This window comes from Lactuca serriola, chromosome 6 (assembly GCF_051521515.1).
Source record: "Lactuca serriola cultivar US96UC23 chromosome 6, Lser_US96UC23_V15, whole genome shotgun sequence".
NCBI classification, from domain to species: Eukaryota; Viridiplantae; Streptophyta; class Magnoliopsida; order Asterales; family Asteraceae; genus Lactuca; species Lactuca serriola.
The window spans coordinates 38,667,610-38,681,830 of NC_136413.1; the positions used below are offsets into that span (position 1 = coordinate 38,667,610).

The 14,221-nt window shown below is 37.1% G+C and overlaps 1 protein-coding gene across 2 annotated transcripts; it reads left to right on the forward strand.

Annotated features, from left to right (window-relative positions):
- The first annotated feature begins 10,124 nt into the window (after nt 1-10,124).
- On the forward strand, nt 10,125-13,445 carry LOC145057899 (threonine dehydratase 1 biosynthetic, chloroplastic-like). 2 transcript variants are annotated; one of them, XM_079005811.1, is made up of 10 exons: nt 10,125-10,680; nt 10,836-11,015; nt 11,104-11,373; nt 11,442-11,648; nt 11,734-11,982; nt 12,066-12,139; nt 12,214-12,331; nt 12,428-12,562; nt 12,667-12,839; nt 13,241-13,445. In XM_079005811.1, the coding sequence occupies exons 1-9, from the start codon at nt 10,252-10,254 to the stop codon at nt 12,805-12,807; spliced, it is 1,803 nt and encodes a 600-aa protein (XP_078861937.1). In that variant the 5' UTR covers nt 10,125-10,251; the 3' UTR covers nt 12,808-12,839; nt 13,241-13,445. The 2 variants fall into 2 exon arrangements, with proteins under 2 accessions (XP_078861937.1, XP_078861936.1); XM_079005810.1 differs by lacking the exon at nt 13,241-13,445 and having other exon boundaries at nt 12,667-13,013.
- The last annotated feature ends 776 nt before the right edge of the window (nt 13,446-14,221 follow it).

Below are 14,221 nucleotides of genomic sequence, written 5' to 3' on the forward strand. Positions count from 1 at the left end.
TGGATTTTCTTGGTAAGGAAAGGGAAGGGAATGTAGCACCGAGAGGGAGTGTAAGTTCACGGAAGTGAAAGCAGTAGTGCGGAGGTATGATTGGGGTGTTCCAATTATGGTTATTGAGTAGTGTGTTGTGGCGGTGGTATGGAATCACATCCGGGTTGGATGTCTGCTGAGGTCTCGGAAGGGATTCTGAGGGTGTAGAGCTAAGAGGATCGGAAGGGATGCAGGGATGGAGTCTTGGATTCCCAGCTTGATTTTGATCAAGGAATTATGTATGAAGTGGTAATTCATCATGGGGGATGTTTGGAGGTGTCGTCAGTGTGTCGGGTTTTCCTAACCCGAGGATGCTTGAGCCTGTTCAGCATGTGTATGTAATTGCGGAGGAGAACTCATGGGATTTGCTCTAAAGCTGAAGGATGTGTCATCCTATCAGCATGGAAGGGGTAGAGTTGGACTCAGGAAGGGAGCAGGTTAAGCCTCGACAGTGAATTCAGTGAAAGATATGTCTGTCAAGTGATTGTTGTGATCTGGAGCGAGTGGAGTATCATGGGGTGGTACTTGGTTGATAAGTGTGGTTATCAGAGGATGAGGCCGGTGGCCGGCTTGAAGCGGTGGTCAGGACACCGCAGGGGGAAAGTTGGGTTTTGGGTTTCGGTGGTTGTAGGAACCTGGTCTGGTTAATGCCAGGTGGTGCATTGCGAGAGTAGTTTTGGAGTTGTGTTGCCGCAGGCTTCGAGGACAAAGCCTAACTTAAGTGGGGGAGAATTGTAACATCCCGAGTTCAGGAGTGCAAGTTCAGGGTCCAAAGTGAAAATGTGAATGGTCAACTCGGCGAGTCCATGGGTGGACTCGATGAGTAGGGTCGCGATTCTGGTCACGTGTTAAGTGGCCAACTCGGCGAGTCGGTGGCTGGACTCGGTGAGTTGGTGATGTGTGGAGAAAACCCTAATTTTGGGGGTTGAGCCCTATATAAAGGACATTATACCCTCTCCCCAGCCTCCTTACTCTCCCTTGAAGTCCAGAAAACCCTAATGCGCGTTTGTGAGTGAATTTGAGAGCATTTGAACCTTGGAGGAGTGTTTGTGGAAGAGATCTTGAAGAGTTAAGAGGCTTGGAGCAAGGGGCTTTGCAAGGATTTGGATTTCTTTTCTGTTGGAGCTTTCTTTTGAGGTATTATTTCGTTGCTTGGGCTGTTATTCATCTAGATTCATCATTTTGGAGTTTTTGGAAAGCATAGCTTGTGATATTTTGAGTTTGGAGGTTAGATCTGAGGTTGCTACCTCAGATCTGGAATGGAGAATGTCTAGAGTGCATTAAAGTCCCTGTTCTTGAGTGATTGGTGAAGCCATCTTGTCCCAAACCCTAACCCTAGAGTGTTATATGCTTAGATCTACTTGGATTCACGTAAAGTTTGCCACTTTACGTGATGGATGGTTTGTTGAAGGGTAGATCTATGGTTTGGATCATCTGCATGGCCTGGAAAGCCTCTGTATGGATTAAGACGTAGGGGTACTCGGCGAGTCACAAGGGTGTACTCGGCGAGTTGCATGAAGATGGGCAGGAACTCGACGAGTTGGAAGAACAACTCGGCGAGTTGGTTGAAGATAGCCTTGGACTCGGCGAGTCTGGTCGTGAGGTCCTAACCTTCTTATGGTTGAGTCGTGAATCGGTGAGTCAAGGGATGACTCGGTGAGTTGAGTGCGAGGGGACTCAGAGTTGTGGGACTCGGCGAGTCTCGGGGTGACTCGGCGTGTTGAGTCGCGGATTTAGAAGTTCTAAGCATGGGGACTCGGCGAGTCAGCAGGTTGACTCGACGAGTAGAGTTAGTCAGGAGGCTGAATTTGACTTTGACTTTGACCAAGAGTTGACTAGTTGACTTCTAGGGGCATTTTGGTAATTGTTGGCATTTATTTTGAGTTCAGTGTTTCGGTGTTGGCTAGTGGTGGAGATCGTGTCAGTGGTCGGAGCAGCTGGGTCTTATCTTTTCAGTCAGCAGTTGCAGGTGAGTTATCCTCACTATATCGACAGGGTCTACGGCACCAAGGTCGGCCCTTTATCGGATTGCAATCCGGGTATCGTTGTTATGTTATTGCTTTGATATGTTTGCATCCTGGTAGTTAGGATGGTATGTTAGAGACCTGGTTAAGGTCGGTATCCTGGTATATAGGATGATGCTATGCTAGTGACCGGTTAGGTCGGTATCCTGGTTAGGATGATGATATGTTATGTGATCTGCTAGATCGGTTTGATTGAATGTGAATTGTTATATGATTGAATGTTTATGTGCATATGGTTGTTGGACTGGGGTTGGGTTGAGGCGGGTCCTGCTTTGTGCTATAGGCCAACATACCCAGGGCGGAACGGTTATCCCGAACGCCCAGCGAGCGGTCCGGATAGGTTGTAGTCCCCAAGAGGGCGGACCAGACATGCCGAGGCTCTGAGAGTGGACCAGGCCGACTGAAGGCCCAGTGCGGGCGGACCAGCCATACTGTAGACTCAGAGAGTGGACCAGGTGGATTGAAGGCCCGGTGCTGGCGGACCAATCACACTATAGACTCGATGTATATGGCTAGACTCGGAGGGTGGACCAGGGGGACTGAAGGCCCGATACGGCGGACCAATCACACAGTAGACCCGAAGTGCATGGCTGTTCTATGTTCTGTTATGATATGGCATGTTGTGCTTGTATGGTATATGTGGTTGGTATTTTGGGGGTATCTCACTAAATTTTCGGGCTTACAGTTGTGGTTTAATGTTTTTCAGGATCTTCAGGAGACCGTGGCAAGGCAAAGACGTGATCGTACCGCTCCTCATGATTATGTTTTATGATGTGGTTCTGGGAAGACTCTGATAATAATTGTATTGAAAACCTTTTTGTAATAACTTTATGAAACTGGGTTGTTTTTGAAAAGTTTAAATTGGTTGAAATTTTTAGAGCGTTACAAATACACTGACAGTTCTTCTATTTGTAGGTCATGAATGGGCATCTCTTGCAAGTATAATAGTGTAACACGTAGTCAATCTTGTGTGCATATCAAAGTTTCGGTGGTTTGTTAAGAGAGCTTCTAAATTTATCAATAACCCAACCACCGGTGCTAAACGTCGAATCGCTAGCATCGATTGAAATTCGCATGCCGAAAACATGCTTTACAATATTTAGAGAATACGGGATATTTACCCAAATTGAGGTTCCACCAACTTAATACATCAAAATCGTCCCCATTCAATTTTTTTTCTGTTGTATCGGCTAAATATATATATATATATATATATATATATATATATATATATATATATATATATATATATATCCATTTATGTATTGTTAATTTCTTTTCCCCAGTTTTCCAAATATTTTGCATAGCTGTCATTCAAATCAAGATCTACAACACCACTAAACTATGTAGTGGTAGAAGATGAAGAACCACTTATCTTTTTCTCATTATCTTTGTCCTCAATCTTCTTGTAGTGAGTAAATAACTCTCTCAAAGTTCCTAGCACTCGGTGATTCATGTTATTGACTTTCTCATCATTGCAACCATAATCAACCCCAAACAATTATTAATATAGAACATATTATTTCGGGGATCTATGACTAATACAATATGTAACAAAAAATTCATTTTGTCTGGGTTGTCCCAATAATTATAATATTTGGCTTTCCTTAACAATGTTATTTTTTTTATCATCTATGTTTAATCACATACTTGATATAGTTGCATACTTGATCAAACATCATCATGCTTGAAGGTTTAAGTCATCATCAGAAATTGAAAAATATTAATAAAAAATATAATTAATTTATTATATCAAGTCGACAATTTAATATCTTAAATACCATTCTAAATGATTTAATTGCACACATACAAAGAAAAAATAACACAACGACTATCACAATCCTTTAAGGCACACCTAAAAAAACACCATAATTATTAATTACTCTATCATTATGTATCATTGTTTCTTTGCATATTAATATGCAACGGAAAAATGATGATGAATCGGTTATGGAGGAATATTGAATGAACTATATGCATTTTTTTTAATGTAAAATGCATTTTTTTTAAGTAAGATGTTTGTTTGTGGATGATTATTATTCTTTTTTGTATTTTTTTTTGCTTTTGTTAGCAACGTACATTTTTAATTTCACCATTTTGTTTTTATAGCAATGGAGTTTGTTTTTTCTTTCACATTTTATATCATTCCACTTGCAGTTTTGATATTATTTTTTTTATCAATATTAACCATTAACTAAAACATTTAACTGACTAAAACCATTAACCATAGCCATAAATAACCATAACAAATAACAACTAAAATACATTAACCAATTGCAATGCTTATGACTTAACTTTGACCTATAACCGAACCAAACCATCCATATACACCCCTATACTTAATATTATTGGAATACATAATGTTTTTGCTTTTTTATTTGATCACTCAAGAATATTAAGTGATCATTATACTTTCACAAATTGTACAGTCCCTTTCTATTTTAATCATATTTCATTTTTTCCTTTTTAATTATAATTTAGCTTTTTACTTTTTTTTATATTTACTAATTAATTATTTTAATTAAATATTGGATGACTTCTCGTTATAAAATATAAGTTTTATAACGTTACAATAATATTTTTAATGTTTTTATTTTATTTTATAACTATAAAATAATATTTTTTGTATTTTATACGTAAACAGTTAGACCCAATATAGTTGCATTTATACGTTCATATTAAATATGATTTGTGTTTAAAATTGGACTAGCTAAATGAAGGATTTTTATAAAACATTTATATAAGTAAGTGAAGATAAATTACCTAAATTTATAAAAAAGAACTATGTAAATAAAGTTAACTATCGGATATTCGAGTAATCATTTATTTCGAGGTCTAGACTAGTAGAAATGATGAAATGACATTTATTTTAAATTGTAACATAGTTTAAACATTGGAATACTCATAATATATATATATATATATATATATATATATATATATATATATATATATATATATATATATATATATATAGAGAGAGAGAGAGAGAGAGATATGACAGTTCCATTGGGATAATTTTTTTTTTTTTGATATCTTGAGATTCAACACAGGGCCGGTCCATTAGTTTTTCATGCCCATGACGAGATGAATAATAGTGCCCCTATGTTTGTACTATTCAATGCGTTGAACACATAACAACGAAACATATATTAATATAAACAAAAACTTGCGAAATGGGGTGCTTGGGATTACTCACTTAAAACAAATCATATTTTTTACAAAACGTATTAACTTATCTATACCAAAACAAGGTTCTGAAAATGTGTTTTGAATAGCTTATGAGGCCAAAACGCAAAAAACTAGAAAATTGTTATTATTGTTTAACAAATTCAGCTTATACATATAAAATGACCAAAATGGCATCCTTATAGTTATTATTGTCGTATTTTTTTTTCACATATAACAATTTCTTTTTTATCACTTGGAATAATATTTTAGACAATAAATTTTATCAGCAAGAGAAAATGAAATGGTTATTCATTGTTCTTCCCTTCGCCTTTTCTTCCTCCTTAATCCCATTCGAGATTTTTTATTTTTATTTTGATTCCACGTGTAAAAACCCATCAAACAAATCCAAGGCTTGACTAATCATTTATCAGAATTCATTAAGTACTTACTCAATCCACCCAATTTTTGAAGCATATGTGAAGAGGATAGCTATTACAAAACATAACTACAAGTTGTTGTTGTCACTAATTAGTTTCATAGAAAACCCAAGATCCATTCTTCCTAACTAATCTTTCAATAAAAATGATGTCAAGGAACTAAATTGTTTGATCACAAAAGAAAAGACAGATTTTAAGGTCAAAAACACAGTAGGCCATTTGTTAACTTTTATGATCATAACAAATCAATATCAAAGACATATATTCAAAACAAATATTGTTAATGGGAATGTTACTGATGTTCACAAGAGCTATACCAATCGGAATTTTAAGGTCAAAAGCACAGAAGGCCACTAGTAGCAATTTAAAGCAATGAAAACCAATTTTTAGTATTTGCTTCCTTAAAAAAAAGAATCATGAGCACGGTAGCATCAATTCAAAAAACAATCAAACAAATAGGTGTGCAAAAAAAATTGCAAATCACTAATCGAATAAGAACAATAAAAAAAAAATAATAACTAGTTAGAACCGAAAAATTAGTGATTTCACTAATCAATTAATTAGCACCCACAACAAGAAAATCAAAATTCATAACAGGAAAACTATAAACAAGATTCTCAAATAAGAAATCCGAAATTACCTCATGCTCATGCTTGATCCTCGTCGCCCTAATATTTCCACATCAGCAACACCACTAATCAAAATTAAGAACTCAGAAGAACTCGCATTCCGCTTTCCACATGTAACAACCGAAAAATATAACCAATTTTAAATTTTTCAAAAACAACTCGATTCCATTAAATCTTTACAATACAAAACATTTAACGTATTCCCAGAATCACATTGCTACAAAATCATGAGGAGCGGTACGATCACGCCTTCGCCTTGCCACGGTCTCCTGAAGAACCTGAAAAACATAAAACCACAACTGTAAGCCCGAAAGCTTAGTGAGATATCCCCAAAATACCAACCACATATACCATACACGCATAACATGCCATAACATATCCGATCACAGAACAACCATGCACTTCGGGTCTACTGTGTGACTGGTCCACCGCACCGGCCTACAGTCCACCTGGTCCACCCTCTGAGTCTAGCCATAAACCTCGAGTCTACAGTGTGATTGGTCCGCCCGCACCGGGCCTTCAATCCACCTGGTCCACTCTCCGAATCTAACCACATACATCGAGTCTGCAGTGTGATTGGTCCGCCCGCACCGGACCTTCAATCCACCTGGTCCACTCTCTGAGTCTATAGTATGACTGGTCCACCCGCACCGGGCCTTCAGTCGGCCTGGTCCACTCTCCGAGCCTCGGCACATCTGGTCCGCCCTCTTGGGGCCTACAGCCTATCCGGACCGCTCGCTGGGCCTTCGGGACAACCGGTCCGCCCTGGGTATCTTGGCCTACAGCACAAAGCAGGACCCGCCTCAACCCAACTCCAGTCCAAACAACGATGTGCACATATACATACAATCATATAGCAATTCACAGTCAACAAGCAGATCAAACAGATCACATAACATATCATCATCCTAACCAGGATACCGACCTAACCGATTCTCGACTCGACCAGAAAATATTGGGACTCTTCGACAAGACTCGCCGAGTCCAAGAACAGACTCGTCGAGTCTAAGGCTATCTTCAACCTACTCGCCGAGTTGTTCTTCCAACTCGTCGAGTTCCAGCTCATCTTCAAGCAACTCGTCGAGTCCACCCATGTGACTCGCCGAGTACCACCGATCTAAATCCATACAGAAGCACTCCAGACCATGCAATTGATCCACAACATAGATCTAGCCTCCTACAACCCATCCATCACGTAAAGTGGCAAACTTTACGTGAATCCAAAGAGATCTAGGCCTTTAACACTTTAGGGCTAGGGTTTGGGACATGATAGCTTCTCTACACACTCAAACACAGGGACTTTCAGGCATTCCAACCCTTCTCCATTCCAGATCTGAGGTAGCAACCTCAGATCTAACCTCTAAACTCCAAAACACCAAAAGATAAACTCCCCACAAACCCCATAATGATGAGTCCATAAGAACAACAACCCAAGGACGAGATATTACCTCAAAAGAACGCCCCAACTGCAATGGAACTCGAATCCAAGCAAAGCCCCTTGCTCCAAGCCTCCTACCCTTCAAGATTTCCTCAACAATTGCTTCTCCAAGCTTCCCAATGCAATATGATCACTCACACACGAAGTCTAAGGGTTTCTGGACTTGAGGATGAGTAAAGAGGCTGGGGGAATGAATGTTATGTTCTTTATATAGGGCTCAACCTCGAGAATTAGGGTTTTCTCCACTCAACGCCTACTCGCCGAGTCCACCTTACAGACTCGCCGAGTCGGCTACTTAACACGCGACCAAGTCGCGACTCTACTCGCCGAGTCGCTCTTTCCTAATTTACTCTTTTAGCCCTTCAACTCTACTCTTGATATTTCGGGATGTTACACCACAGACTCGTTTCTCAAAGACTCGGACTCTAAAGACTAGAAATCTGGATGAAAATTTCTGAACGCAACTAAAAATGAAAAAGACTCAAACGATTGGTTTTTTTACCGTTGGAGAGGTGAATGACAATCGAGTTAACATCGGCAATGCCAATGCTGATTTTCCAGATTGCAACGAGCCAACGACTAACAAGAAACAAGACTCCTCGTCTTCTGAATTACTTATGAATTAAGCGCTGATTTTTCTTTTTTTGCTTTTACCGCGTTTCATTCACTTTCCAAGCGATGCCTCTTTCCCTTGTTGAAGTATTGGATCAAAACTTTTAGCCCAAGTAAAAGGTACAACCATAAGATATAGAATAAGTCTGAATATTTGATGCCCCTCATGTTTTGATGCCCTGGGCCGTAGCCCAAGTCGCCCATGGCTTGGGTCGGCCCTGATTCAACATCAGTCACATCTTTCTCATTTGTCGCTCTAACGATCCAGCATACCAGCACGACGGAATAATACCTACTCATAAATGATTATATGACGAAAAGTGTAATCAAATATGATCTTACATGTTAATACATATATGCCTAATCATAAATGATTATATATATAGTTCTGTTCAGTTCAGAAATGGATTAATCATGATTATGGTGGTTGGTGGCAGAAGCGGTAGTGGTAGAGGTGACGGAGGTGGTAGTGGTAAGGTTGGCTTGTGTCTTGGTGGTAGGGGTGGTGGTGGTGGTGACAGTTTCTCTGTTGGGGGGGGGGGGTGATGAAAATGTGGCATTCCCGTCGCGCCAGTACGTTGGAGTGCTAGAGTAAAAATGAGAAATGTGTGGCTAAGGTTGAATTTCAAGATCTATATTTTTTTTGGGAATCTCAACGGAATATATATATATATATATATATATATATATATATATATATATATATATATATATAATGTAAGACTTTTCTTATTACATAATATGAGATACAACCCATGTTCAAATAATGACACCACTCAGCCCTTGTGGACATGGAGATTCGCCTGCAGTGACTCTAGGACATGAGACAAAACCTTATGTTTGCAGCGGAGGATTAGTCGGTGCGCGAAAGCTGGTCCGGAAACCCTTGTTATGGAAGTTCATTTTCCAAAAATATATATATAATTTTTATGATTTAGTTATTTTATTAATCTCTTTTAACATTAGTTTTTCTAGTTAAATTTAATTTGTTTTATACATTTTTATGAAGATTCCTTTATAAATATGTGAATACATCTTTAATTTAACTATCTATTAAAATATATGAACATAAAATTAAATTAAACTTTCTAAATAAAGTATATTGGATTATGGGCGTGTTCGGCACAGAGCGTTTGAGAACTTTTAGCTTCTAGCATTTGACAAAACGCTCCGTTTTGAACAGAAAACCTTTTTTGGCACTACAAGCTTCTAACATTTAGTTTAAATAAAACGCTCCAAATCAAAATGCTACTTCATGTAACGTTTACAAACTACAAGCTACCCGCTATCAACTAATTTTGTCGAACACGTCCAATATAATCATGTTTTGAAATTTTGATATCAGTCTTTTAGTTTTAGGGTTTGTGTTTTCAGATTTTATAAAAATATATGTTATTTTTTCGGACAAATAAGCTTTGAACCATTAATTTAAACTTGAGTGCATATAGTTATTCAATACTTTTGTTTAATTTTTTTTTTAAAACTATATTCAATATACAAAAGGAAGAATGATAAGTAAGAGAACAAGAAACTCAAAGTCACAATCTAAATTATTCTTTACTAATCATATAAAATCTTGATTTTTAATATCATGATTAGAATGTGGGCCTCGTTTAGCCCATTAATTACTTAGGCTAGCCCACACTTCATGACAAACTTTAAATTTAATAAGTTCGTGAAACATAAAGAAAACACCGGCGGCTAGTCGTCTTTCAACAGCCATCTCACGTGTCAACATCTTATTGGCTCCACCATCACCCACATGTCCCCTTTACAAAATCCAGGAACCCTCGGTGTCCATTCGGTGCGTCGAAAGTCGAAACCATCAGCTTTTTCTTCCCCCGCCTCCGACTTCGTCTCCACTGCCAACACCACCGCATTCCGCCACCGGAAACCTAACCAGAGCTCAAATGGAAGCCTTGTGTTTCACTCCTTACGTCAAAATCCCCACCAATGGCGTCATATTGCAAAATGTTAACACGACCAGGAGAAGGAGACCTTCCGTCTCCGCCACCATGTCCAAATCAAAGGCGGATATCGATTTGTTAACAAAGGAGGCGAGGTCAACGACTGCGGTGTTGCGGACCCGAGAACAACCACCGCCGTTGCTTCGAGTGTCTCCGTCTTCATTGCAGTACGAATCAGGCCTGTTGGGCGCTGTTCCGGACCATAAGGTGGAGGAAGGTAATGGTGCTTTGAGTGAAATGGAGTATTTGACGAATATTTTGTCTTCGAATCGAGTTTACGACGTTGCAATTGAATCTCCGTTATCGCTCGCCCCTAAGCTTTCAGAACGATTGGGTGTCAACATCTGGCTTAAACGAGAAGATCTTCAACCTGTAAGCACACATCTAAACACGATTTCGCACATATTTCAATTCAAATTAGTCATAATAAACTTTCACAAACATTTCTTATTTATGCTATTCATCTGTTCATATTGAAAGTTTCTAGTTTAGCATACTGAATTGATGATTTGTGATTTATGCTTCAGGTTTTCTCATTCAAGCTTCGTGGAGCATATAACATGATGGCAAAACTCCCAAAAGAACAATTATCACAAGGAGTCATCTGTTCATCAGCAGGAAATCATGCTCAAGGAGTTGCATTAGCAGCGAAAACACTAGGCTGTGATGCAGTGATTGTAATGCCAGTAACCACACCTCGAATCAAGGTTCCATTTTCTTCTCTGTTTTCTTTCTTCATATTGTTTTCACCTTCTAATCCCTACTGATTCCACCATTGTCGAATGCTCCATTTAGTGGGAATCTGTCAAAAGATTAGGCGCAACAGTTGTTCTTGAAGGCGATTCATACGATGAAGCACAAGCATACGCGAAAAAAAGAGGCAAAAACGAAAAAAGAACCTTCATCCCCCCTTTTGACCATCCAGATATCATAATGGGCCAAGGAACTGTAGGAATGGAGATTGTGAGACAAATGCAAGGTCCAATTCACGCCATTTTTGTCCCTGTAGGTGGTGGCGGTTTAATTGCAGGTATAGCCGCGTATGTGAAAAGAGTTTCACCAGAGGTAAAACCAAAACCCTAAATCTCATACAAATGAAAAAAAATTCTCATTCTCTGAAATCTTTTTAATAGGTACGAATCATTGGTGTAGAGCCAGCTGATGCAAACGCAATGGCGTTATCATTACACCATGGTCAACGCATAATGCTTGACCAAGTTGGAGGTTTTGCAGATGGTGTTGCTGTTAAAGAAGTTGGTGTAGAAACTTTTCGTTTATGCAGAGAGTTAATAGATGGAGTTGTTCTTGTCACCCGTGATGCCATTTGTGCATCCATAAAAGTCAGTATCTTTGAATTTCATACCACAATTAGAAGTTTATGATCTTTTTAATGTTTTTGAATTTTTTTAAAAATTTGTGATGTAGGATATGTTTGAGGAGAAAAGGAGTATTCTAGAACCAGCAGGGGCTCTTGCACTTGCTGGAGCTGAAGCATATTGCAAATATTATAACCTTAAAGATATTAATGTTGTTGCAATAACAAGTGGGGCCAACATGAATTTTGATAGATTAAGGTTGGTGACAGAGCTTGCAAATGTTGGTAGGCAACGGGAGGCTGTTCTTGCAACTTTCCTTCCGGAAGAACCCGGAAGCTTCAAACAGTTTTGTGAACTGGTAATTAACTAATAACTAAATAACGAAATAACGAAATATTGTTTCTTTTTTTTTTTTTATTAAAAAAAAATTTGTGGTGGCAGATAGGGTCGATGAATATTACTGAGTTCAAGTATCGATATGATGCTGGAGAGAAACAAGCTTTAGTTCTATACAGGTTAAAGATTTTTTTTTTTTTTTTTAATTTGAGAAAAATTTAAATTTATATTTTGACATATGATTGTTATATAGTGTGGGGCTACATACAAAGTTTGAGCTTCAAGCAATGGTGGAGAGAATGGAATCATATGAATTAAAAACTATGGAATTTACAAATAATGACATGGTTAAGGATCATTTACGCCATCTGGTAATACCTAATAATAGCAACATACTTTATTTTTTTATCTGATTGTTTGAGTTTTTATAAATGAAAAAAAAAGACTAAAATACCCTTGATTTCCAGATGGGAGGGAGAACGAATGTTGAAAATGAGCTACTATGTCGGTTTGTATTTCCGGAGAGGCCAGGGGCATTGATGAAATTTTTGCATGGGTTTAGTCCGCGATGGAATATTAGCTTGTTTCATTACCGAGCACAGGTTTGATAAAATATATTTTTATTCCGATTTTGCCCTTTTGAGTTTTGATGTTGGTGTGGTGAATGGTGATTCTAATTTTTTTTTTTTTTTTAATATGTGAAAAGGGAGAAATGGGGGCGAATGTTTTGGTTGGGATTCAAGTTTGTTCAAGTGAATTAAATGAGTTTCGGGGTGTTGCAAATGAGCTTGGATATGAGTATGAAATTGAAACAGATAATGAAGCATTCCAGCTTTTAATGCGTTGAAGGTTTGACCAAAAGTCAACTGTTTTTCAGTGGTAGGTTGGATACAATTTGACGATTTTACTAAAAACATTTCGTTGTTGTTTGTAGATATTTATGTGGTGTTTGTGTTAACTTTATGATGTTTGTCGTCTTGTGTCTTTGAATAATGTATTAGTTTGAATAAGGTATTAGTGATATGGCTTAAGTATGAAATCATTTGATTTTTATTTGTAACGTGTTAGCTTTTTTTTTTTTTTTTTTTTTTTTAATCGTAATCTCTATAAGTATATCGTTATTAGTGGAATTTCATTTAATATGTGTCGGCTTGGCTTTGCATGTTCGAAAATATTTTATTTTTGGATTTGACAAGTTTTTTTGTAAGGTTGAATCATAATTGGTCGATTACAGAACTGAATTTGAAATAAACTAAAATTACGTATTATATATTTTGCAGGATGGACGTTGAACTAAGTCTACAAAGATATAAAGATATGTTTTTCACGAGGAAATGAAGGATATACGATTCATAATTGAAGGAAATAAAGTAGTTCGAGTTGATTAAGAACAAAAATGTTAGGTTGAGGTTGAAACAACAAGTATCATTATGTTATCTGTAACACCTATATTTTAAGATTAGAATTTTCGTCTTTTTAATGAAAGTATTTAGAAAAAAAAGAACAAATAAACAGTTAATTAATTGAATGAATAATAATCTTAATTAAAAATTAAGAATAAAAAATTATGATTTTTATTAATTAATAATTAAGAGGTGCCTAATTTTAGAAATGGGAATAATCCGGATAAAAATGAAAAATTAAGAGCATTGGGTGTGGGCAACAAGGTGCAACACCAAGTTGTGCCACCTCACATGTCACCTAAGCTAATGGTGTTATGACACCAAGTGGAGAAATGGGCAACAAGATGCAACACCAATTTTTTGAAAATAAATATTTTTATTTTTCTTTTTTTTTATTATTTCATTTTTTTTGTTACTTTTTTTTTTCCATTTTATAATTTATTTTTTATTTATTTTGATTTTTTTTTAAATTGATACAAATATTTTTTTAAATATAAATAATAAATAAAACATAATGTTTAAAAATTATAAAAAACAATTAAAAATTTTTAAAGATTAAAATTAACATAAAGACTAAATTACACATAATATCCAAAAACAAAAAAAAGAAATAACATCCAAATTCAAAAAAAATAGACAACGCTATTCGTTATCGTTATTGTTAACATAGAATATATAATCCGTCAAATCCTCTCGAAGTTGTCTGTGTTTATTTGCGTCCTGAATGTCAACAACGCGATGCAAATAATTTGCTGTTCCTGGTTGAAACTGAACGTGTCTGGGCTCTGTTGGGATATAGTGTGCAATATTTCTCCCTTTATCTTCTACTACCATGTTATGCATTATGATACATGCATA

Coding starts and splice junctions, on each gene's coding strand:
- LOC145057899 (XM_079005811.1), top strand. CDS start 10,252: ATGGAAGCCTTGTGTTTCACTCCTTACGTCAAAATCCCCACCAATGGC. Junction 10,681..10,835: donor AACGAGAAGATCTTCAACCT/GTAAGCACACAT, acceptor TTTATGCTTCAG/GTTTTCTCATTCAAGCTTCG. Junction 11,983..12,065: donor TCAAACAGTTTTGTGAACTG/GTAATTAACTAA, acceptor TTGTGGTGGCAG/ATAGGGTCGATGAATATTAC.